This window comes from Cervus canadensis, chromosome 10, assembly GCF_019320065.1.
Source record: "Cervus canadensis isolate Bull #8, Minnesota chromosome 10, ASM1932006v1, whole genome shotgun sequence".
Classification (NCBI taxonomy): Eukaryota; Metazoa; Chordata; class Mammalia; order Artiodactyla; family Cervidae; genus Cervus; species Cervus canadensis.
Genome location: NC_057395.1, coordinates 55,740,788 through 55,766,849, shown reverse-complemented (window position 1 = coordinate 55,766,849; position 26,062 = coordinate 55,740,788). Strand labels below are relative to the sequence as shown.

Genomic DNA, 26,062 nt, shown 5'->3' with positions numbered 1-26,062 from the left:
GGTGCTGACAGGCAGCAAACAGGGGTGAAATTCATTCTCTTTCTTTTTTTTTTTTTAATATTTATGTTTGTATTTCTTTGGCTACATTGGGTCTTAGTTGTGGCTTGTGGGATCTAGTTCCCCAACCAGGAGTTGAACCCAGGCCCCCTGCATTGGGAGCTCAGAGTCCTAGTTACTGGACCACCAGGGAGTCCCCACTCTCTCTCTTATTTGTGGTTTTTCCATAAAGGGATTTCCTGCCTTTTGTTTTTCTTCCCGAGGTAAATTTCAAGTTTGGCAGATGCTTAGGCATTTTGACTGGATTTCATGCTTTTACCCTGCGGGATGGAGTAGTCAAGCCTGTTAGCCTGCCTCCCCAAGAGACATGGATGAATCAGACTGGCAGTCCCCAGCTGAGCCTCAATGTGGGGGGCTTTAAACAGGCTGTGGGGGATTTGCCAGGCTCGCCCATGCATGTGTCTTAGAGGCTGGCTCCTTTTCAGGCCCATCACAGGAGTGACTGATGTTGACATCAGCATTGTCATGTGTCACCGTCAAGCATCCCTGGGAAACCTGGAGAGGACTGGGACCTGCCTGGGGTCATGGGGCTGGTGTGACATGGAGCCACCCGCCTCTCCTGCCTCTGGAGCCCAGGCTCCTTCCAGGATGTCAGACAGGACTGTGAGTTCCTTAAAGGTGGGGGCCCTGTTCTTACATGTCTCACTGTCCCTGCAGCCCCCAGCTCTCTCCCTGGGGGCGGGCTGGGGTGGGGTGGGGTCATCCAGTGAGGAAGAGACGGCAACACTGATGCCCTGGGAGGCAGCGCATCTGACCATTTCCTTGGGGGAGGCCGGCACAGAGTGGGGCCGGCATGCTGGGTGCACACACCTATCAGTAAACATTCAAGCCACCCAAGGAGGAGCCCAGGGGCTCACACGGACAGGTATGTGGAGCCTAAATCAGGTGGAGGCCACGACCTCTTATGTTTCCCGGTCCCTGTCCCCTTTTGCTTTTGAGGGCCCAATATTGCAGCGGTCCAGGAATGCTGGTAACACACAGCTGCCTGCATCTGTTCGGCACGCTGCCATCACATTTGATGGTCCTTGTGTGTGCGCATTTGGGCTGGTCTTCCTTACTCAGCCTGAGTTCTCAGGGAGGGTGAGCCACACAGAGTTTTCTACCTTCCTTTGATCTGAGGACTCTGGTCCTTCCCAGTTTTGTTTGCTGTGCATTTTCCCTCCAGGTCTTTAAAAAGAATTGTTCTTCCAGGTATCTTAAGTGTCCTGCCATAATGGCCACTTCTCCTGAAAGCTTCCAACCCAGTCCTTACAGACTCCAGAAGGAACCACTAATCTTTTTTTTCATCTGTCTTTGGTGTTTTGCTTTTAGAAGGGAATACCCATTCTGTTGAAATCAAAAGGCTTGGTAAAAGTACTTTTGATGATCCCCTTGAATATCGTGAGATTTGGGCCAGGTTCTCTGAGGTATCTTCACTCATTCATCAGGTGTTTACTGAGTGCCTGCTTTGTCCCCTGAGACTGTGATCCAGGACACCCAAGGAGCCTGGAAAACGGATGGCAGAGCAAGGCGGTGATGGGAGGTGACATTGATTGAACCTCGCTGTGTGTCGGGTACCATGTTAAGCCATCCACATGCATGAACTCATCTAATCCTCCCCAAAACCCTTTGCAGTAGGTACTCATGTCATGCCCATGTCATGGATGTCAGGAACCCAAGTATCAGAGAGGTGAAGTACCCTGTTCAAATTTCAACAGTGAATAAAAACTTGCCTCCGCACCCAGTCCATTCTGACTCCTGGAACCTGAGCGTGGCAATGCTACCCTGTGCTTTGTGGGATAAACCCACATCGGCTGCCGTTGGGTCAAAGGCCCTTCCTCAGGACTGACTTTGTGTGAGATTCTGGCCTGATTGGTGTTGGTGGGCAAGGCCCACATGCCTCTCTGCCTTGCTGGAGTGATTCTAGCCAGAGAGCCAAAGAACCAACAGTTCAGATGCTGAGTGTGAGAGGTGATGACGGTGGGTGATGGTGCAGGGGCTGGAGGTGCACAAGGCAGAGCCCCCACTTCTGAGCTGTGAATGGCTTTTGTAGGAGGTAAAAGTTACACTGTGACCCAGAGCAGGAGTTGGCCAGGCCAGGAGAAGGGTTTTCTAAAGGAAAACCTGGGTAAAATCCTTGAAGCCAAAAAAAAGACCCTGCAGAACAAAGTCGTGGCCAGTCTGGTCAGGGTGGTAAGTGATGAGGTGGAGAGAAGGCAGGACCAGACGCCATGGGGAGAACACTCCGGGCCGCTTGCCATCCCCATTGTTCCTGATATTAATGCTGGTAAGACGAATGGGCAGTGAAGATGTTCAGAGAATGGCGTGACTGTGAATAGACCAAGCTGCCTCTTTCTAGGGAGGTTTGCACATTTTTTTTCCCTGGATGAAATTCCCCAGCCTAGCTCATCCTTCTCATCTGGTCTGGATAACCTCCTCTGGGAGATTTGTCTAGTCCCCCATCACATGCTCCCGTAGAGCTCTCTTGTGTGTGTGTTCTAAGTAGCTTCAGTCGTGTCTGACTCTTTGCAACCCCATAGCCTGTAACCCGCCAGGTTCCTCTGTCCGTGGGATTCTCCAGGCAAGAATACTAGAGTGGGTTGCCATTTCCTTCTCCAGGGGAGAGTGGTTTTGATCGTCAGATAGGGTCTTGCCTCCACATGGCAAGGGCTTGAGCCCAGCTTATGGTCTCTGCAGCCAGAATGCTTTGAAATGTGTGATCCTGAATGAGTTTTTAATTTAGGGGGATTGCAGAGTGTGCACATTGCATGAGGCTTTTTGTTTTTACGGCTCTTTTACGGCGTGACTCCCAGCCCTGATGTGTGTGGGGGTTATTGTTTGGCATCCTGGCTAGTGTTCTTCTGGACCCCAGGGTCCTGATTCTGCAAAGAGCTGGGCTGACATGTGCGAACGAAGGCCAGGTCTGGAGGCAGCCCGGAAGCGAGTCGACATAAGTCCCCGGAAGGCTGCTCTGCCCGGTGCAGACCTGCTGTGGCTGGAATAACTGCATCACTTACTCCCAGGGACACCGGGCTTCCTTGGCACGAGGCCAGGCCCCACCCAGATGTGGGCAGGCGGGCAGAAAACTGCGCAAGGCTCTGCTTCTCGCTCACCCAGAAACCACTGCTCCACTGGGTGGGCTCGGCCGGTCTGTCCCTGGCTGCAGGAGGTATCAGGGAGCTTCACAGGGTCAGGACATGCTTTTTTCGGTTTTTTAATTGAGGTAAAAGGCCCATGACATAACATGGGACATTTTTTAACCATTCTAAAGGATACAAGTCACATTGTTGCATAGCCATCCCCACTCTCTCATTCCAGAACTTTTAAGCCCTAAACGGAAACTCTGGACCCATTTCATGGTCACTGCCCCTCCCTTTCTACCCTCAGCCCTGACAGCCATGAATTTATTTATATTCTGACCCGTGGATTTACCTCTTCTGGGCATTTCAATGGATGCAGACAGTATGTAGCCTTCGGTGACTGGCTTCATGCTTCCCGTGTTCATCCGTGTTGCAGCACGTGAGTGTTTCATTCCTGCTGGGGATGTAACACAGTGCAGCCCCCCTGAACCACAGACGAGCACTTCCTCAAAAAGTGAACCTGTTCCAAAGAGGGAAGTGGGGCGGGCGGAAGGATAAAGTGGGAGTTTGGGATTAGCAGACACACACTAATATATCTAATATAAATATATTAGATATATTTAATATAAAGAAACAATTAAACATAAATATTTAATATAAAATAAACAGTGAGCACCTGCTGTGTAGCACAGGGAGCTATATTCAGGATTTGTAAAAACCTCTAAAGAATATATGGTAAGCCCCAGTGGCTCAGTGGGAAAGAATCTGTCTGTAGTGCAGGAAGATGAGGGTTCGATCCCTGGGTTGGGAAGATCCCCTGGAGAAGGACATGGCAACCCACTCCAGTATTCTTGCCTGGAGAATTCCTTGGACAGAGGAGCCTCTCCATGGTGAGCTATAGTGCAGGGACTTGCGAAAGAGCTGGACACCACTTAGTGACTAAACAGCAATAAAGGATATCACTGAATCACTTTGGTGTACCCCTGAAACTAACACAACATCGTAAACCAACCGTACTTCGAATTCTTTTAAAAAGTGACGCTTAAAGCCACCATGTGTTGCTGCATGCTAAGTCCCCCAGTCATGTCCGATTCCTTGCGATCCCATGGACTGTAGCCTACCAGGCGTCTCTGTCCATGGGATTCTCCAGGCAAGAATACTGGAGTGGGTTGCCTTGCCCACCTCCAGGGGATCTTACCAATCCAGGGATCAAACCCATGTCTCTGTCTCTTATGTTTTCTGCATTGGCGGGTGGATTCTTTATTGTATGCGTTACCAGGGAAGCCCATAGGATCCAGCGATTGCATTCCTAGGTATATACCTAAAAGAATTGAAAATAGGTGTTCAAACGAAACTTGTACATAAATATTCATAGCATCACTATTCACAACCACTACAAGGTGGAAACCACCCAAATGGCCATCAGAGGATGAATGAAGAAACAACTCTACTCATATGATGGAATATTACCTTTTACTTTGGTATTTATTAGAGCTCACTGAACTACTAATGCTTCAAAGCTTACTTCAGGTGTCCTCAGTCTCCCAGGAAGTCTCCCCTGAGTCCAGAGACCAGTCCTTTTTCTGCCCACAGAGTCCCGTCTCACTCTTGGTCATGGTGCCTCATCCATCATCAGTCTGTTCACTGATTGCTTCCAGAGTATCTCAGGAGCCCTCTGTGGCCAGGCCTGCATCTCCCAGTGGGCAGAGGCCAGGAAATCAGCTCATCTCGGGGGTTGGGGGGAGTGTGCCTTGCCAGGGTGAGGTGTGCTGGGCCTGGGCTTGGTCTTGCCAAGGCTCAATGTACCTCCACACAGAGGAGACCATGGTACCAAGACCTGGGAGATCAGAAGGAGGCAGCTCTTTGTAAAGGTGGGAGGGAGAGGGGTCCTCCAAGGGCCGCCAAGCGCAGGGTTCTGGAGGTGGGAAGGAGCGAGGGGAAGCTGATGACCCCCAGGGCCAGAGCTGGTGGTGAGGGGAGGGGTCATGGGGCGTGAGGAACCATGTGGGATTTTATTCCAGTCACAAATGGAAGCCATGCGAGGGGTTTAGGCAGGGAGAAATGGGTGTCAGGGGACATGACCCAGGGAGGACATTGCAGGAACCTGGGAGTGATGGGGTTGACCAGGACTGGGGTGGGTGGCAGGGGAGGGTGGAGTGGTAAAGCCCACTGTCCTAATTGTCTACTTACATGACTGTCCCCTCCCTCACCTCTAGCCCCTGGGAGTGGATGGGCAGGGCTGGGTCTCGGGTATGGAGTAGACGCTCAGGAAAGTGGATTGTAGTGTGAGTGGGTCCGTCCAGTGCGGGTGTGGTGGGGAGTGGACAGAACTGGCTGCAGCCCCCACCCAGAGTGACTCTCTGGTGGCCCAGAATGTCAGGGAACGGTGGCTGCAAGTGGGGCCGCCGGGGCTAGCCCTTGCTGGGGGTGCCAAAGGGGGCTGTCGTCCAACAGCAGCGGGAAGCCCTTAGGGACGGTCTGGGCAGACAGATGTCACCTGCAGGGGCAGGTTTCCGGGACTGGCCCATCACCAGCTGATGCTTGTTCCCGGAAAGCATGCGTGGTATGGCTGCCGGCGTGCCTGTTGTCTCCCTCTCGCTCTGTCGCTTCCGTGACAGTCACCAGGACCCAGGGAGAAGCAGGGGCCCTGGCGACAACACACATGCAGACACTTGTAGGTGTTCAAGCATCACATTGTTGTCTCTTGGGTGAAAGTTCTCGGTAAGCAGCTGCAGAAACATTAACAGTATAGCAGGAAACCTCATCAGCTTTGCCAGGGAACTCTACTTGGTAAATCCTGAGAACCACGCCTCATTCTGGTAGGATTATAGCCTTCAGATGTTCCTGGACAGGTCCCCGTGGGCAAGGGCTATGAACTTGAGCACAGAAAGAAGAAGTCTTCAGCTTCTCTCAAGTACCTGCTGGACCCACCTGGACTGTTTGGGACATAGGGAGGCAATTATACAGGACACACTTGGTTTCTGCTTGTAATAGTGAAGAATCTTTGTATTCTGTTACAAGTTCATCACTAAAGGGATGCTGCCTATAAGCTTAAAATGATGCATAATGGCCCATCTCTGGAAACCCTGCCTGCCAGATAATGAGCATTAGGCTAAATGCCTTTTGCTCCTAGGAAACCTCCTGACTAGACCTACCTGTGAGTAACTGCAGGAAGGAAGAAATTAGCATATTTCCCTCCAGAGACTGATGGGAACCAGAAAATGCTTGACTTTACTCCCTCCCCTTTAAGTATAAAAAGAAGCCTGAAGTCCAGCTCGGGCGAGGTGGCTCTTTGGCACACAAGTCCACCATCTTCTTGGTTTGTCAGCTTTCTGAAATTCCTTACCCCAACAACTTGTCTCTTGATTTACGGGGCTTTGGTGCAGAGAACAGTACAAGCTTGGATTCCTTTACATGCCCTCATGGTCAAATAGCCAAGATGGACATTAAAACTAATGAACATGAAATCAATAGCTAGTTATAAATTGTGTTGAAGACTACGGTAGAAAAAACAACAGAAAACCTAACAGATGAGCATAGACGATGGGGCCTTGTGGAATGAGTAGGAGTTTTTCAGGGAAAAGTGTTACTGTTAGAGTGATTGGCTTTGGAGGCAGCCCTGTGGTGGGAGGAGCAGAAAGAGACAGAAGTAGAGCATAGTGGGGCATGGCATGATGTGAAATAAGCAGAGGCCAGGACTCTGGGATTATAGCTGAGGTTGTGTATTTCATTCTAGAAGCTGCTATGACATTAAGCAGGGAAGTGATGCAAAAGCCTGTTTGCTTAGGGGAGCAGGATTAGTGGATGCCTGGGAACCAGCGAGGAGGCTGCATAGTTAGGTGGGCAGAGTGATGCTGGCCTGGAGCCTGGAGGTTAGGAGTGGGCTAGTAGGTAAAGGCTCAGATCAGAAAATGTTCCTTTTCTCTCTTTTTCTTTTACTACAGGAGTGTCCTGTAGTACTTTTCCCCTGAAGACCTTTTCAAAGGGACCATTTAAGGCAGCAGTTGGCAAGCAACAGCCCATGGACCAAATCCTCCTGTCACCAGCTTTTGCAAATAAAGTTTTATTTAAATATAGCCACACCTATTAATTTACAAGCATCTCCTGATGTTTTCATGCTGCAGCAGAGGAGTTGAGTCATTGTGACAGGTTGTCCGGCCCTCAGAGCCTAAGATACTTACCATCTGGCCTTTTTCAGAACACATTTTCCCATCCTTGACCTAGGCAAAATTGAGTCTGGAAAACACTATCTAAATACATATCTGTTGGTTCAGAATCTTCCCAGAATTTATAACTTGTTTGGTTCCTGTGAAAAATGCTAAAGTATGTGTATTTTAAAATTAACATTTATATATCCTTAAGCATTGACTGACATTATTTAAGAATTTCATCTTGCATTTGAGGTTGGACAGTCAGAGTTAGAGCTTGGGCTTTGAAGATGTTGGGCGATGTTTTTTGTCTAAATTTATCCTGCGATGCTAAACTCTCCTGATGTCTTATTTCACTGTTTATGTCTCTTCTTTCTGAAACACTCATTTGTCTCCACTCTGTTAAATAGGATCTTTAAGAGGATGCCTCTAAAACCAGCTTTTAGGCTTTGCAAAGTCTCTGGGCTTCTTGCAGAATCATTTTTATGAGCGTTTGCTCATGTGCAGCATCCTTCTAAGCCCAATGACAACAAAGCTGATTTTCCAGATCCCACCTTTTCCCTTGTGTGACCCTGTCATCTTCATGTTTCAACTCCTGGTTCTAAGCTCTGTGGAGCCTTTTTGGATCCACTTGATTTACAGATTTGAGCTGATTTCACTTGGAGAATTGGCCATATGTCTGGCAGACACCCGCCACCATTGGCAGAATTATGGAGTTGATGCTGAACAGATGGGCTTTCTAGCTAGATGTGCTGTTTTTTCCACGATGCATATGAGGGAAAAAAAGAAGCCACTTTAATAAGGTCTTGATTTTTTCCACTGGTGTCAGAGGCATGAATGATGCCCATTTATCTAGAATTAATTTCAGCATCATTTCTGTGCAGGGGGCCTGAGATAGCTGGAAGAGGCTTAGAGACTTGGGAAATTTAGAGACACCTCTGCTAAGACTTTAGTGAATCCTGTTACCTTTGGGAACAGATATTGGGGAAAAGGCTTTTAAACTCCCTAAATAAATTGTCATTAGCACTACTTAGCAGAATACATTCAAGGGGCTTAATCTCAGGTTTATTGCTCAAGCTCCATTTGACAGTTTGTGTGGTTGTCACTGTCTGGGCAGCAAGGTGCAAATAGGGGTTGGCTGGTCCTTCTATTTAGGAGAAGCTGGCCAAGTGGCTGAATGAGACTGTTTATTGCAGGACTTCTCAGAGCCTTTACTATGATGGTATGTGGTGGGCTCTTCAGGCAAGACTTTCAGTGTAGATAGTGTTTTCCCAAGTGTCTTCATTCACAAAGCCTTGCCACTGCTAGGGTTCCATGGGAGATGCTTTGGGCAACACAGTGTCATGCCCAGATGCGGAGCTTGGGTCAGAGAACCTGCCATCCGGTGCCAGACCCACCACTTCCCTGTTATGTGACTTTCCACATGGGCCTCTCGTAGCCTCTGTTTCCTAAACATAAAATGGAGCAGAAGATGTCCCCACCTCCTGGGGTTGTTTCTTTGGATTAAACACCCAGAAGAGTTTGATGGCCTTCCTTTGAGCGTGCCAAGGTATGTTCTTCTATGATGAAGCATTTGTTCAATTTGCAGTATTCCAGGGACCAGTTATTCACTCTAAGCTCAGCCAGGGCCTTGTGTTTCCTTCTGTATGTTCCTTAGCACCTCGACTAATGAGGGAGGGAGAGAAAGGAGGTGCCGTCTGCTTAGGTGGCAGCCAGGAAAAATGGCAGGCCAGCATGCGGCCGGGAAGTTGCTCAAGAATTACAATTACCTGCCGTCGTAAAGGGGCACAGAGGTGCTCAGGTCTTGTTAAGTTCCGTTGACCTGCATTCCGATTCCGTTTCAGTTCTTGTATTCCAGGATCCATTTCTCATTCATTCATTCTCTTCTTCATTCATTTACTCCTGCACCCACTGCTGTGCTGGGCACCTGCTCTGGGGGCCCCTGTTCCCTCCCAGCTGGAAGGCGGAAGCATTTCCATTGCAGGGGGCTGTCACTGTTGACAGGTTCTGATGGATACACTTGCAGAACTGTAGAGAAACGTCCGCAGAGTTGCTGGGCATAGAGCCACAGGCCTTCAGGAATTCTTCCACCTCCCACCCCCCCCACTTTAAATAAATTCATTCTTCTTCCTAAGCCCTGCTCCCCTGCCCTACTCAGCAACCAGCTCCTTCCTGCATTCTGAGCAGTGTGACCTGGGGATGTGGTCTCACTGCTCCCTGGAAGCTGTCCACATGTGGCCCAGTTCTTCTTGGGTTTATCAGTACCCCTCCCCAACATATCCTGCTCTTGGATCGATACTCCAGAACTTGGATCGAACTCCAGAAGCAGAGGTTCTGGATCAAACTCCAGGAGGACAGGAGAAGGTCAAACCAAGACTAGTTCTATATTGGGGCAACTTCAAATCCATTTCATGAATTTGGCTTTGGACCTTCAGCACCATCCAGCTGGTGGGTCTATGAAAGCACCCAGCACTTTCTTAATAGACAGCAACCATAAAGCCACATCTCTTGCAGCCTGGACACAAGTTATTGGTCTTTATACCCTAAATGCAATGATTTTCGTGTACATTGCTTTAATGATGCTCTCTGCTCCAGCCCCGCTTCTCCTCCTTCATCCCGTATCCCAGGTAACCGTGCTGTTATCATCTGCTCCATGTGGTCTGACGTTGGGGTTAGGACGAGGGCTTTCAGAGCAGGTGTCCTGATTTCCAAGCCCACTCTGTCACTTTAGCCACGTGACCTGGGAAAGCTGTTTCGCATCCCTGCTTCCATTTTCTTTACCATAATGTGAGTGATGAAGATAGCGACCTGCCTCCTCGGGTCTTGATGGGAACAGAATGAGCTGATCCTTGTCAGGTGCTCAGAACACAGCTTGTCACGCAGCAGGTGCCCAACAGATGCTGCTGTTGCTGACGACAGTGATGACAAAACAAACCTTGGTTTTCTTGAGTCTTCTGCCTGTGTTACTGGCCCCTTGTTTTCTCACCAAGATCTGGTGAAGACTCTGCTGCACTGATATCCCTGGACCACCCCACTCTTCCTTGCTGTCCCATGGCCCTCACCCGCCTGGCCTCTCTCAGTGGGCCTCCTGGCCTTCAGCCTTGTTCCCTGAAGCTGCTGTCCACACTGATGTTCTCTGGAGCCTTTCCATGGGACTGGTCTCAAACCAGATCCCTAAGTGATTCTCATGCCCTCAAGGCTCCATCCTGGCCACACATGGCTCTTCTTGGCTGAACCCCTCCGTCCTCTCCATCCAGAAATGGAGAGCTCCAGCCTAAGGGTTTTCATGTACTCAGACCCATGCCAGCAAATTAAAAACACTAAGGACAACACTTGCTATTTTTTCATTTATCCATGTATTTATTGATATAGCAATAAGAAAGACTATTTTCTTACTTTGAGATTATCTTTTCCTATTATTGATAGTCAGTGGTGATGATAATGATGATAAGTTTGTGTCTGTGTATTTGTGGGTGTGTGTTGGTCATGAGTTGGCACCATAGACAGATGGAATCTCTGTGTGGATCCCAATTTTATATGTGGAGATTTTATGGGGCATCTGAGCCTCAGAGACTGGAGGTGTCAGATCTTACTCCCTCGCATTCTTTGTTATCCACCAGACACCACATACAACCATGCTTTTATGGGTGTGCACCTTTTATTCAACTCCTAGTTAACCTACAAGGCCCAACTCCAATGTCACCCCCACCCCTGGTAGCCTTCTCAGAGTTTTCCCAGTCCAGGCAGGAAGAGTTGCTTCCTCTGCAGTTGTCGGTTTCCGTCTTGGTGATTCTGTGCATCTTGATTTCCTGCATAGTCAGTGAGTCCATCAGGGCAGGGGAGTGTCCAGCATCTCTTTGTTTCACCTCACGCCTGGCACAGTGCTTTGTTTACATAACATGGGCACTGCATATTGCCAGACGGATTCTTTGGGGAAGGGAAGGACTCCCTGAAGAAGCAGAGGCCGTGCGGTTGACCCACATCCCCACTTCTTGTTTGCTTCTTTCATAGCTCGTATCACACCCTGAAGTCACCGTGTCCTTGCTTCTCTTCCTCTTCTGTAAGCAGGTGAGGTTCATGCAGAGCAAAACCGTGTGTCAGTTGTGTTTACAGCTCTGTCTCAAACTCACAGCAGCCCTGGTGCACAGCATGCCTCAGCTGATGCTTGATGAATGAATTCATGAATGAACGAATGAAACAAGCAAAAAGTGTTTCAGTATTGTCTGATACAGATGGGGCCTGTTTTCCCTGTGAGGCCAGTAGCTCAGCACATGGCCCCTGGTGATCAGTGAGGGGGGCTTCCCTCCCAGGGTGTTTTGGGGAAGGTGACCTGGTGACGTGGAAGGGGACAAGGACAGGTCAATGGATAGAAGACAAGGAAGCCGAAATGCCTGATGTCACTAAGAGGAGGACTTTGCAGTTAGGAGGACGGGGGCTCCAGCCCTGGCAGCTCTGCTTCCCAGATTCACAGATCAAGCAGGTGTTTATTTGAGCACCTCCTGGGTGCCAGTTGCCTGTGAAGATGCCAGGGACCTGTGATGAACAAGATGGCCACAGTTCCTATTCTCATAAAGCTTATATTTGTTCTGATGGGAAAGACAGATGATAACAATAAATAGCACATCCCAAGATGAGATCTGACTGTGATCAGAGCTAGGATGGAAGGGAATATTAGGAATAAAGGAGCTGAGCCTGAGACAGACATGGAAATTAGCCTATAAGCTCAGTGACCTCCTTGGCCATGGAATTGGTATCCTTCACTGCCTTGTTCTAGCAGTTCCTGACTTGTAGGTTTGTGGGATCTACCAATGGGTGTGGATGGGCATTGGGTCCTGGGGGACAAGCGCCTCCCCTGCTGTGAGCCTCAGAGGGAACCCGGAGAGAATTGGAGTTGTCTAAGGCAGGGGTCCCCAACCTGGGAGCCACAGACCCTTACTGCTCCATGGCCTGTTAGGAACTGGGCCTCACAGCAGGAGGTGAGCGGCAGGTGAATGAGAGAAGCTTCATCTTTATTTACAGCCGCTCCCCATCACTTGCATTACTCCCTGAGCTCTGCCTCCTGTTCAATAAACGTAATGTGCTTGAATCATCCCGAAACCATCCTCTGCACCCCTGCACTGGTCCGTGGGAAAATTGTCTTCCATGAAACCGGTCCCTGGTGCCAAAAATGGTGTGGACCACTGGTCCAAGGGATCAGAGAAGGGAGGGACTGGGGCTGGCCCCTTCAGCTCCAGGGCAGGGCGCCTGCCCCATCCATCATGTGGGAGCCTGCGAGGCCCCCCTCCTGCCTGCCCTGTCGCTGCAGGCTGTACTTCCTTAGCAGATGTGGAGAAAACAGTTTTCATTAATTAACTGCTAATGCCTCACAGGTGGCAGAGATGCCCCTGGAACTGAGTGCCACTGCACCATTCAGAGTCTACTGATGTGTCTGCACCTCCAGGAATCCTCTCCGATGTGGGAAGGAGGCTCCCCAGCAACTCCAGGGATGCTGAGCAAATTCAGGGGCTGGGGAGGGGGGCGGCAGTCCCCTCAGCCTCTCTTCTCTATGCGACACACGTGTACGGGTGCACATGTGCCCACCCACAAAGGCTCACACATATGCACACCCTCTCTCCTAGATACACACTTGGCCACATTCACTGCCACCTGCCAGTGTGAGTGGGCCACGCCGTGCCTGGGAGGACCACCCCACTTTTGCTCACTCAGACCTCCAGACAGGCCATCAGTGACACATGCATGCCCTCGGGTGGCTTGTAAGCGGTTCCTTTGCTGACTGTGCATCTCTTCTGAAGTTTCTGACCTTGGATTGTAAGCCACAGCCCTCACCTGGCCTAGTCCTCACCTGGGGGCAGGCAGGGACAGAGGGCGGTGGAGGCACAGCCTTCAGACCTCTGGAGGGGTTCCCCACCAGGGCTCAGGGGTCTTTACTCCTCCCACGACAGCAGGACACCCCCCCACCCCCACCACCGCAGGGAGTCCCTCAGACTGAGGTGTCTTCCTGGTCACACACATTGGATATTTGAAAAATGAACAAATCCAGTTGTTTGAGCTGAAGAACCCCAGAGGCTCCTGCTGGGTTTTGAATCAAGTTCAAGCCTCTGCCTGCCTCCCCAGGCCATCCACAGCCCTCCCCCACTGTGCTCTTCCTCCAAGCCCTTGAGCTCACTCCTCCTCTGCCTGGGACCCTCTTCCCTACCCCACTCCCGTCTACACTGCTGGCTCCCTCTCATCCAGGCTTTTGCTCCAATAGCCCCGCTCAGAGCAGCCTTTCATAACCGGCTGTTTACAGTCACCCCCACATTCCCCCAGCTCCCTGAGAAGGTGCTGGGTTCTGTCAATCCATCCTCGTGTCTGGAAAGATCGCCTTCAGCACGTAGGTTCTTGCCTCATGTGTTCTGGACACCAGGGGTTCGGCTGCAAACCAGATGTCAAAGGCAGACCCTGCCTTCCAATTAGGGAGGGGACTGTGAGCAGCAGGCAAACAAGTAATTGTGCAGGGGTGTGTGAGTGCATGCAGGCACATACACACACACGTGCGTGTGTACTTAGTCACTCAGTCATGTCTGAATCTTTGCGATCCCATGGACTGTAGCCTGCCAGACTCCTCTGTCCATGGAATTTTCCAGTCAAGAATACTGGAACGGGTTTCCATGTCCTCCCCAGGGGATGGTCCCAACCCAGGATCGAACCCACGCTTCCTGTATCTCCTGTATTGCAGGAGGATTCTTTACCAGCTGAGTCATCAGGAAAGCCCATACTCCAGGTGATAAATGTGATGGGGAAAAATCAGGAGAGGAAGGCAACAGGGAACAAGGTGGCGAACAGGCCTGGTTTCTTAATAGCCACACCTGTTGTTCATCCCGCAGGTGGTAGAAGCCCTTCCCGCAGGTGGTAGAAGCCCCACGAAGGCAGAGATCCTTTCTGTTCACCTCTGTACCTCCTCCTGGTACAGTTCCCGACACATGCCTGGTGTAGTTCCCGACACATGCCTGGTGTCAGTAGGTTTTTGTTGAATAAATGAATGAGTGAGGTCTCTCAAGAGGAGTGTGGAGTGAAGTCTGCTCAGTGACCACGGGCTGCCTGTGTCCCAGACTGTACTGTGAGGATCCAGGTGTGTCCAAAGTGAGGTGGGAACCACAGTACCTGCTCAAGCCACTAGGGGGCAGAGGTGAGGTGGGGGAGCAAGGAGACCATAGATTAAAATAGTGATGGTGGTGATGGTGGAGGGAGAGGGGAGGGGGCGATGGGGAAGGGGCTTCGCTGTCCTTCTGCCTGCCTCTCATGGGTTCAAGCAAAGCAGATGAGGACTTGGGAAGTCCCCTGTTCCCTGTTCCCCCAGCAAGGCCATGGCAAAGGTAAGGATGCAGAGGGGAGAAGGAGGGTGGGTGTGAGCCCCTCAGCCCCAGGGAGTGAGTGACAGAGCTGAGTGAGTGAGCCCTAATGCCTGGTTCTGGCACCTGCATCCTAACACCTGTTACATTCTGGTTTCTATAAGTGCCATAGACACTAATGCATAGGGTGATGATGATGAAATGGGAAAGGGGGGCCAGTGGGCAGGAGTGAGGTGGGCGTGGTCAGGAGCAGACCTCAGAACCCTTTGCAGGCTTGGTGGTTTTGTCCTAAATGAGAAGAGAGGTCACGGGGATTAAGCAGGAAAGTGATATGGGCAGAGTTTCATTGTCGGGGTTCACAGGGGACAGCAATTTGAAGACTCGTATGGGCTTTTGTTAGAATGGTTGACATTCGGCAACTTCTTGTCTAGTTGGAAGAGGATCAGCTTCGATGATCTTCTCAACTGGTTGTTGTCAACTTCCAATGGCAGCCACTGTGCTCCTCATCTTCAAGGCTCTCATCTCCTTTGCAAACTTCTCGAGCCACCACTGCACTGTATGTTTCTTAGCAGATGGAATCCACCTGCCAATGCAGGAGACATGGGTTCAGTCCTTGGATTGGGAAGATCTCCTGGAGAAGGAAATGTCAACTCGCTCCAGTATTCTTGCCTGGGAAATCCCATGGACAGAGAAGCCTGGTGGACTATAGTCCATGGATCATAAAGAATCAGACACGACTGAAATGACTTAGTAAGTGGGCTTCTGGGATGGAGATGCTGGTGACCTGGGTTGAAGTCCAGCTATTCAGGTGCAGACAGAGTGAGGTTTGGGGTCTGATTTGTGGTTTATTCTCTGGGCTGCTCCTTTTTGCTTTGGCTGCTAGGAAGCTCTGAGTGACACGTGGTGTCTAATCCTTGATGCGGTGGCCCTGTCCATACTCCTTTTCTTTTGGATTTCCTCACTCATTGTATCTTGTTGGGCATGTGTTTATGTAATGGCCACACATCCTTTGTGGAGTGAGAAGAGGCATTAATATAAACAAGGTGATGGCAATTCTTCCCCATCCCCAGGTACATCTCTGGGGATCTTTGTCTTTATCTTCAAACCAGCCCAGAACCTTGGGGAGACCTGGCCAATTCTTTCCCCTTTGTGCCAATAATGCCTTCAGGACAGTCAGCTTTCCTGGGGCCACGTGGTTCTGGCCGTTCTGCTCCCATCTGGCGTCCGTGGGCGGGGGAAGGAAGGGAGAGGATGTAACATGGAATAAACCTCCTCTGGGGAAAGAAGGGCCGTCTGCAACCTGCACGCCTGGAGCGTGGAGCTGGGGATCCGTGACCAGTCCTTGGACTGCCCTGACTCACTTATTCCCTGACCCAAAAGCCCTGGGCCCCTCGTGGATGTTTGGCCCTGAGGTCTTAGGTGAACACAAGGTGGAGGATGGCATTGGCTTAGGAGTCTGGCTGGTTTGCTGAGTTTGCGGGCAGAAGTTCTCAAATAAGACACCCCTGAACTGTCTGTCCACATGGGATTGCTTTGTGGAGCCAGTCCCCAGTATATATTTAACATTCGACTAATAACAGCTGGAGGGGGACTTCCCTGGTGGTCCAGTGGTTAAGACTCTGCACTTTCACTGCAGGGGGCACGGGTTCTATTCCTGATCAGGGAACTAAAATTCCATATCCCCCTTGGCTGTGTGCGGGGGGAGGATGCGGGGACAGCTAGAGAGAGTGGTTGGCTGGGACCATCTTGGTTTATGTCTCTTGTTGTGTTCCATCCATCCATCCATTTGGTTCCTGCTCTGGGCAATAAATTTGTATCATCAACCTAGAAGCAGCTTAGCGATATGAGAGAGGTTTCTGGAGTCAGACTGCCTGAGACCAGAATTCTGTTGCTCTGACAACCTCAGTGTGCCTGTCTGTAAAATGGGTGTAATAACAGTCTCCACTTCATAGTTTTAATGTGGGAATAAAATACCATAGCATCTAGCCCTGAACAAGCAGTGACTTTCACTCCATAAGAAATATTATATTGCTTATATAATATAAATTATATCTTGAAAATTTATGCTGAAAGTCCCCCATGCTGGTGTGCCATGTTAATCAGAGTATCTACAGTTTCAAAACACATATAATAGTACCTTACATGGATTGTAACATGCTATCAATAAACTGTGTATTTCGTGTGCTTCCATATGTCTCCAGACTTCATGGCCATCTTATGGTCACACGGAAACTTCCTCTCCACCCGAGTTATGAGGGATGACCATTGTTTTCCAGATGTGGACACAGAAGCTCAGGGGGCTGAGTGGCTTGGGCTGCTGATGAGAAATGCCCTTGGGAAGTCAAACCTTGGGGGTTTCTCTGGAGGCTGCTGGCCAGGGGGCCTGTCACATGGGGCATCTGGGTCTGGTGATGACCAGCCTGCCCCAGGCCCTGGCCCCTCTGACTGCTGGCGGTCTCCTCTGGCCTGGTACTCGCTCATTCCAGCCCTGCTCTTCTTGCATCTTCAGGTCTCTCTGGGGTTTCTTGGTTCTGGAAAAACTTAGGCTCCCAGCTCCTTCTCACAGGAAGCAAGAAGTGAATTAACCTATTGGGTGTGCACTTGAACGTGGGCTGGTACACGATGGAAGATGAGTGTGTGTGTCCATCGCCTGGACCATCCTCTTGAGCCCCAGGCTTTGGAGGATCGCTGTGGTACCAGGGCGTTGTGTGGGCTTGGTCACCACTGACCCCTCTCTGGGTTTTCTCCTTCCAGATGAGATGGACCAAACCCCCCCAGTGCGCTCCGAATATCTGGTCTCAGGGATTCGAACTCCCCCCGTGAGGAGGAACAGCAAGCTGGCCACCCTGGGCAGAATCTTCAAACCCTGGAAATGGAGGAAAAAGAAAAATGAAAAACTGAAGCAGACCACGTCAGGTGAGTGTGGGTGTGGGAGAGAGGTTGGGGGGAAGGTGGGGGGGCGGAGGCCTGATGTCACTATCACCTCGCTTTCTTCTGCAGATGTTGGGAGGGGTGGGTTGTGCTCTGTGGCCTCTATGACAGGAGCTGTTCGGCCTCCTGCGGGTCCCTTCCTCCTCTGGTCCCTCCAGGTCCCTGGCTGGGGGTGCGGCATCAGCCCCAGGCACACCCATAGCCCATGCACCACCCAGACCCCAAGAGGCACACATGACCCCCTTGACCTCGTTAAGAATGCAGACTGGGGGTCGGTGCAGGGCCAGTCTGGGGCGAGACCCAGCTGGTAACCATCTCTCCTGACTGACCACACCTGAATAGGAACCGCCCTCCCTTCTGCACCAGAACACTCACTTTGACAACCCGGGGCCTGGAGACAACCACTGACCCCAAGAGTCCCCCCGGTTATTCAGATGGTGAAGGCCATCAGTTTGGCTGTGATGCCTCAAGGCTCCTACAGAAGATGGCCTGCCACTCGCCAGCTCCTAAGCTCTTCCTGAAGAGACTTCATATCTGGGCATCCCACCCACTGGAGGTTCTAGAAGCCCCCCTCAGTCACCTTCAGCTCTGTGGGAAGTTGGGTAACAAGAGGTTGTACCTTTGCCCCTGCCCCAGCTGTGAGCCAGACCCATGGGATAGATTTGGTGACAATGACAGAACTGTCAGGGTAAAAGCGACACAGCATGTTTCTAACCAAATGCTCAGAACCACCCCATCGCCTGTGCTCCTGCCGTATCAGGGTGGGAGGTGGGATGAGATGGGCAGCCGCCTCCAGGGCCGAGCAGCGGTGGGTCCTGGGGCAGGCGGGCTCAGGTCTGGCTCCTGGGTGCCAGGGTGGGTGCCTGGTGCCCTGGGTGAAGGGGAGGTCGGTGCCCTGAGAGGCAAACCCGGGGGAGAGAGAGGCTCTCAGCTCCCACAGGCCCTGTTAGCTGCGGCTGGAAACAATTAGAGAGGGAGGCGCTGGCGTGGAATTAGTCCTGGGCCCCGGGGACCTGACTGAGAAGTGCCCTCCTCGGGCTGCTGCCTCTGACGGTCCCCGGGGGTCCCAGCCTTGAAGTGGCACAGACTCCAGCGCTCAGAGCACGGCGGCGGCAAAGCCACTTGTGAGGAGCGGGGGGCTCCTAATAGCAGCAGCGAGTCCTCCATTCACACTGTGTACGCGTTTCACAAGATTATGTTTCTAACTGCCCAAGAATTTGATTGATAGGCTCTCCTTGTCAAGAATGAAAGCAGAACAAACACTGATATTCGATGAATCTGATGCGGCTCCGTATGCCAGAGAGCTAGAAAGGGGGACTAGACACTGCCTGCTTGGAGCCTTCCTCCAAGGGGGGCGTCGGGAGACAGACAGACAAGCAAGGGAATGAGCACGTGACAGTCAGCATCTCGGCGCAGGCGCTGGGGAGCAGGTGGGTGGGGTGGGCATGGCCTTGGGATGGGTGGCCTGAGAAGACCCAGGTGAGGCGGTGACCCTGAGCTGAGGTGTAATTGGCCCCTGGAGAAAAGCAAGGAAGAGCATCGCAGCTGTGGGAACGGCCGTGCAGATGCCCCAGGTTGGGCAGCAGTGAAAGGCTCAGGGGGCTGGAATAGGGTGATCTCTGTGACCTCGGAGAGCCCCTGGTGCTCTCTGAGCTGTGGGATTGGAGGGTGAGCTGTGTGCTCTTGGGACCTTGTGCCCCTGGTTCACTTGGCACTGGGCTGCGGGAGGTGACCTGTGAGCTTATCAGAGCACTGTGGGGTCCCTGCCAGGGGACTGAGGGTCTCCAGGTGAACCCCTGCCTTCAGGCTGGCGTCCCCAGCACTGGGTCCTTTATCAAGCATTTGGAATTCTGCAGACAGTACTGCATCTCATTTATTTATTCTAAACCATCCTCTCCCCCCAAAGTGTGGGATGTTATTTACTTCAGCGTATCCAATCCCTGATTTCACAGGCATCCTTGGCCAGGATGAGATGAAGTAAAAATAAAGATGATTTAAAGGGAAAAAACAAAGCAGACAGTAGTTTGGCCAGAGTGGGGATTGGGCGACACCATGAAGGTGGCTCCCGAAGCCTGAAGTCTGGAAGAGGCAGTGCAGCCTGTATCTGCTGGGGGTGAGTGTCCCTGAGATACGGACCCTGCTCCTGGCTCTGCCTCCTACATCGGGAGGACTCACAGGCCAGCACACGTGATGTCCTGCACCCAGGCCAGCCTCCCGTGAGCACCCCCCAGTGCTGGTCGGACGACGGGGTCCCTCAGTTCAGAGACCCCACTCTGGCTGTGCTCACCCCTGTTTTTGGGCTGGATGGCGGCCTCTCTGCTTGTACCTCCCAAAGCCAGAGTTCATGGGGCTTCCCCGGGGACTCAGGCTGTAAAGAATCTGCCTGCAATGCAGGAGACCTGGGTTCTATCAGGTCTGGGTCAGGAGAAGGAAATAGCAACCAAATTACTCAGTTTTATCCAGACTTCTGGCACCTGGAAATTGGCTTGGAAATTAAGTTCCCTTTGCCCCAAATGTCTTTTCGCGATACATTTGGGGTTTTCCTAGTCATACCTGAGTCAATGCCCTCAGGGAGGCCACCGGGGCTCCCTGGACGCCCTGTTCCAGGCTGTCTGGTTCTGGTTGATGCCACTGGCCTGCTTGTAATAGATGTGAGTCCTCTGTGCCAAAGTGCTGGCCCACAGGCAGAGCTCACGCCTCTCTTGCTCCCCCATGCCTGCACAGAATAGGTGCTCAGTAAATATTTTTGAATAAATTCGATGACCTTTGACATCATCTGTTTGTCATCGGCCACTAGACTTTAAGCTTCACTGGTCAGATGGCAGTTCTCTTCTCCATCATAACCTGCACTGGGCTGAGCACTCACATGTGTGGGGGACTCAGGGCCCCTGGTGACCCAGGCTCATAGCCAGTACTTTGCATCTTTTAAAGAGAGGATCTGAGGAGTGACATGGGTTTGTATTTGGGAATTGCATTCTACTGTAGGCAGATTGGTTTCTGGACAGTTAGGGGAAAAAGGATCTCCTCAAGCAAGTGAGCTGGGAGGGGAGAGGGAGGGGCAGGGGCGAGTTTCTGGAGTGCTTTGTTCTGGGAGAAGGGCCAAAGGGCTATTCCGAAGGAGAAATTGACAAGGGTCCTTCCGCACATTAGAATCAGTGGAGGGGAATGGGGCCAGCCTGCCTCCTTCCTATTTGACTGGCACAGTCTTTGAAAGGGTGAACCTGGGCTTCTTGAAAGAGCCTCCAGTGGGGCAGTTGTGCAGAAGGCTGATCTGTGAACAGACAAAAGGGCGGCCAGGATGTATAGAACCACAGACATGCACCCCAGAGCATTGAGGGCAGAGAGGGAACAGGGCCCTGGGTTGGTAAGTGAAGGCGAATTCAGCCAAGGAATGGCCAGTGAGAACTTAGAGGAGGGTGGTGTTCCGGGCATCGCTTCTCAGACAAGGCAGGAAACCACTGCCTTAAACAGAACTCATTTACCTCCCCAAGGCCCAGCTTTCCGGTACATGATCAGCACACTGCTTGGTGAGGGAGCTCGGGTTCTGACCGCACCCCCGCCTGTAGCCCCCTGACCCACGGTCACCTGCTGCTTCACTGCTGTCTTCCTGAACTGGAGGTGGCCTTGGCCGGGGCTCAGGGTGGGGCCTGAGATGCTCAGCCTGGGACTCACCTGATGTTTGTGTTGCATGCAGCCTTGGAGAAGAAGATGGCCGGCAGGCAGGGCCGGGAGGACCTCATCAAGAAGGGGCTGCTGGAGATGATGGAGCAAGGTAAGTGGGCCCGGGAACACAGAGTTGGGTGTCTCACGGGGGCCCAGCAAATCCCTCAGGGTGGAGTGTCCCAGGAGTCTGTTGTCCGGAGGTGGCAGCTGCACTGGATTGAGGCCTCCATGGTTAGAGAAGTTTTCCAAGTCGGGACCCATGGCTCAACCCCCGCCTCTGAGGGACCCCTCCATGAGTGTGAGTCAGCCACTCGCCCTGGGGAATGAGGGATTGCTTCCCACCCCAGCCGGGTGTGGATGGTTTGTGCCAATTCCTCTGGAGTCGTAGCGGTGACTTTTGTCTCTTCACATTCGTAGTTTAGTCCTTGATTTGTTGAGTCTTTGTTCCCCATGACTGCCTAGGACTGCAGCTGCTGTTTTTTAAGTGCCGACTATACGCCTGCTGCTGTGCTGGCTTCACCTTTGTCCTTTGGTCCTCGCAGCATCCTCGGGACTGGGTGTGGTGTTATCCCTGTCTCCAGATGAGGAATGGGAGCACCTGGGAGGTGGCTGCCCTGGGTCACGCAGCCAGAGGGAGGGCCCCGATGCTGTTCAGTCTCTGGTCCAGAGACAGTACTCAGCGTGGCATCTGCGTGGTTGCCTGTGTATGCTTCTTTGAGAAACACACAGTTTTATCACCATCACAACTAATTTACAGAATGCTTGAGATCCCCCATCTTCCTCCCTTGGTGATGGTGTGAGGCATAGGACTTGGATTCTGACCTTAAGCTTCTTGCTTTCTAGTTCCCTGAAGCTTGGCGAGAGTGGGAAAAGGCGGGGCGGGGTGGGGGTGGGGTCTCAGAAAACCTCACTGCTGTTTACCAGTGTTTCTGGAGCTGAACCAAGTTCTTGCCCCCTTGATTTAAGGAACTCAGCCTTACAGAGCTAGTTCCCCAAGGACATGTGACTAAGTGGAATTCCTATTTCCATAAGATATGAAGATATATACTAAGATAAGACACTCAGATATTCCTAGTGTCTTGGCGATTTGGCCCAGGCATCAGGAAGTAGGAAGGGAGCCCATGGAGTCAGTGAATCCAGATTTATAAGATGCTCTGCTTCAGGCAGGGCCCTCATGTCCTCTCCTTTGGATTTAAGAAGAAAAGTAGTTTAATGATACTGTTTTCAGGGAAAACTACATGGGAAATTAGTGCTAAAAATCCAACTTTGCCTGGTACAAGAAAAAAGGTGGGGGGGGGGGTTGGTATCAAGTCCTGGGACTTTCAGATGTTAAATGGTCTAGTCTGTGTCTCAGATTTAGGAGAATGTCATCGCTGAGATGGAAATGCAGACTGTTTTAATTTTATGATTGTTGTTCAGTTGCACAGTTGTGTCTGACTCTTTGTGACCCCATGGACTGTAGCCCGCCAGTCTCCTCTGTCCATGGGATTCTCCAAGCAAGAATACTGGAGTGGGTTTTCTTGTTCTCCTCCTGGGGATCTTCCTAACCCAGGGATCAAACCCGGGTCTACCTGCATTAGCAGGCGGATGCTTTACTGTTTGAGCTACCGGAGAACTCAACAGTCTGGTGGGAAACAAAAGATTAGATAATCCCACAAGTCAGCATACAATCACAGCTGAGCTGAGTGTGGTGACGGAGAGGCACGGAGCTCATGGAGAACGTAAGCGGGGCTGATGCTGGAGGGTCCAAAGGTGCTTCTCGAACTTGCTACAATTAGGGTCACCTGGGTGCTCTGCTGTCCAAGGCGCTGGGGGCGGGGCTTAGGCGTCCTGCTTTATAAACCTCCCCAGCTGGATCTAATTTTGGTGCCGCCTCTGGCGAGACACGGAGAGCGATAGGGAATTGGGGAGCATCTTCCAGCCCCATGGAGCAGCCCGTGCAGGACCCCATGGGGGAAGGGAGCAGGCACCTCAAGAAGGAGCTGCTGAGAGAAGGTGGGTGGGGAAGTGGGGAGGTCAGGAATGGGGAGAGGGAGAGAGTCTGGTGTCTCACAGGGCCTAGCGCCCTCCTGCCTCTTCCTCCAACGTGGACAGAGCCAAGAGAACAAGACTCCCCAGGAGCGGCTGGGTGACAGGCTCCTCTGGGGCCACGGGGGTCCCAGAAAGCCACAGGGCGAGTGGGCGGAGCCTAGGGTGAGCCTCCTGGGGTGTTGCTGGGGGGCATTGCTGGTGGCGGGGGGTGTCACTGGTTGGGGGGCACGTGGGAGAAGTCGGGCAGCAAGGGTTGCCCTCGGAAGAGACCTTGGTCAGGGAGGGGGCAGGGATGTGGGCTCAGTACCCACTCGTACCCCTTAAACTCTGCGCCGACTGTGTAATGAACACACAGTGATGAGAGGAGACCTGAGAATGTTTGGCTGCGGCCTCCTGGGGCAAATGCCTGTTGGGCTGATAGTTTCAGTCCTGCACTTGTCCAGAAAATGCCTGTACCCACTGCAGGTGAGGTCCAGCTCTTGGTCAGGCCTGGTCCCTAATTTGTCCTGCAGTTGGGACAGCACAGTTCCTGCTGGGTTGATAAGAATCTGTAGCCTTGCAAGTTGAACCATCCACCCCCCACACAGTTGAGAAGATGGCCTTCCCCACCCCACCCTCCCCACCTGCCCAACTGGGCCAGTAGGTAGCCAGGAGCTTTGTAGCCAGGAGTGCCCCCCTGTGGTCAGTCTCCCCTACCCCAGCCTGGACTTCACACTGGGGGGCACCTGGGAGGCCAAGTGAGCCTGTAATAGTCACCCAGGGGCCCAGAGTGGTCTGGAGTCCTTCACAGCCCCAGGAATTCGCACTGGGACCCCCTTGGCCAGGCAAACCCAGGAAGGTCCTCTGTCCCGCACAGGTGGGCACTCACGTGTACATGGACATGCCCCCGGCTCCAGAGTTTGCCCACAAGGCAATCAGGATCATGGCAGCATGAGCTGGCTGTGGACGGGCCTGCAGGGGTGCCCGTGCATCCCCGAGACGAGCCTATGTCCAGCGAGTGGGTTTGCCCTCCCCGCTCCTGGTGAGGGGGGTGGTGTGTTATTTTGTGATACTGTGAACACGTGCTTTGTATGAACTCTTCTGAGTTCGCCTCGGTTCCTGAAGCTCTAAGAATCTGCTGGATCCAGGAAGGACCCTGCTGGCATTGCTAGGAGACTCAAGATGGGACCGGGTCCGCCTGGAGTGAGGAGCTGACCTTTCCCTCACTCTCTCTTCACTGCTTTGGCTGGTGATGTGTCTGTGTCAGGCAAGGGCTGGCCGGCATCCCAGCCCCACATGAGGTTCCCCGGTCCAAGCACATTGAGGAAGGACAGGAGTACCCCCGCTTCTCTGGCCAGTTGCTCTATGTGCTCCTGAGTGACTTTCCCTGATCCTCCTGTGTGTGTCCTCTTGGCTTTATCTTAAATAATTTAAGGACTTTCATTCTGCATCAGTGGTCCGAGAATGAGATGGTGGTTACCCCTGTGCTGTGTTCAAGTGACCTAAGAGACCACGGGGTCCCTTTCCTTGGGGCGGTTGGCAGTGACAAGTCAAGTCTGGTGGGAACGCCGAGGGCAGTGTCTGTATGCATGTGTGTGCATGCATGCGTGTGCTTGCACGGTGCGTGTTGTATGTTTGTGGCACGTCCTCTCTCTCCGTGGCTGCTCTGTGAATGACCCCGGCTCGTGCTCCCCTCTGCCGCCCTTGGAAGGGCCTGGCGGGGACAGAGCACCGACGTACAGTGAGGGGAGCAGGGGACCAGCTGCCCACAGCTTCCCTACCCCCCAGCGTTGCTTAGCAACGACCCAGCCACCCGGGCTATTTTGAGAACTGTAACTTTTCATTGAACATGATCATGAGCCGGAGCTCTGAGCACAGCCCAAAAGAGTCGTGCAAACCTGCTAAGCCGTAGAAGCAGGTGGAGGAACCCCAGAACCGTGTGTTGGGGTGCAGCATTTCTTGAGCCCTGTGGAGGGTGGGGACTTTGGGTCTCTTTCAGGTTCAGTGTTCTGACCATTTTATTGATGAGGAGGATGGAGATGCCTTTATTATTAACAGGGATCATCACCAGCAGCAAATGAGCCACCGCTTCTAAAATTTGGGGTCCCCATCTATATAGGACCTAAAGGGGTGGGGGGCTATGACGCTCAGGTGAGGTGGTGCTAGCAGAGTACCTACAGTCCCGCAAAGCCTCAGTCAGTGCTGGCTGTCACGTGTCACCAACAGACAGGTAAGCTGGTAGCAGGGACTGTCACGGCTGTGGGCCAAGTGTGTGTAAACCAGTCATGAGAGAGGGCCCAAGATGCTGTAGTTCTGAGCTTGGTGACCTCTAATTGTGTCCACTGGGCGAGTTCTCTTGGCTTGTGTCTTGGTCTTTTCCTGGGGTGGGGTTGGTTGACTGCTGGTCAGATCTGGCCAAGGATCTGCTTTTGTAAAGCCCCTTGAGCTTAAAATGGTTTAAAACTTAAAGTATTCTCATAAAAATAAAAAAAAGTATGAATCTTGCGGCCTGTGGTCCAGAAAGTCTAAAATAGAAATACTGGTCACTTCTCTTTTCTGGGAAGGGGTCACCAGTACCTGGTCTAGACCCTGCCCCCGGCCAGGTGACATGGCTGCACAGATGTCATCTTATGGGCCCCAGATCTTCAGACTTCTGTCTTTTCTGCCCTCTCCACCTGCCTCCCCTGAGGGGACATGCAGCAGATGAACAACAGTGAAGACAAGCACATGTCCCTCCAGGGTGTCTCATCACGGGCCTGGCCCAGGTCCTGGGTTGGGGAGGGCCCTGTTCAGGAAGGTTGTTGATAACACATGGCAGAGGGGCCCAGGCGAGTGGCCAGACCATCACCCTTGTCATCCTCTC

At 52.1% G+C, this 26,062-nt stretch overlaps 1 protein-coding gene and 1 non-coding gene across 5 annotated transcripts in view; both read left to right on the top strand.

Annotated features, from left to right (window-relative positions):
* PHACTR3 (phosphatase and actin regulator 3) overlaps positions 1 to 26,062 on the top strand; it is a 203,409-nt gene that overhangs the window by 97,582 nt on the left and 79,765 nt on the right. For all 4 annotated transcript variants that reach the window (XM_043480277.1, XM_043480276.1, XM_043480275.1 and 1 more), the window contains 2 exons: positions 17,350 to 17,511; positions 21,221 to 21,298. In XM_043480277.1, the coding sequence (XP_043336212.1) occupies positions 17,350 to 17,511; positions 21,221 to 21,298 (240 nt within the window). The remainder of the gene's footprint in view (positions 1 to 17,349; positions 17,512 to 21,220; positions 21,299 to 26,062) is intronic.
* TRNAE-UUC lies at positions 16,189 to 16,261 on the top strand. The gene has a single exon. It is a non-coding gene; the product is annotated as a tRNA-Glu (tRNA).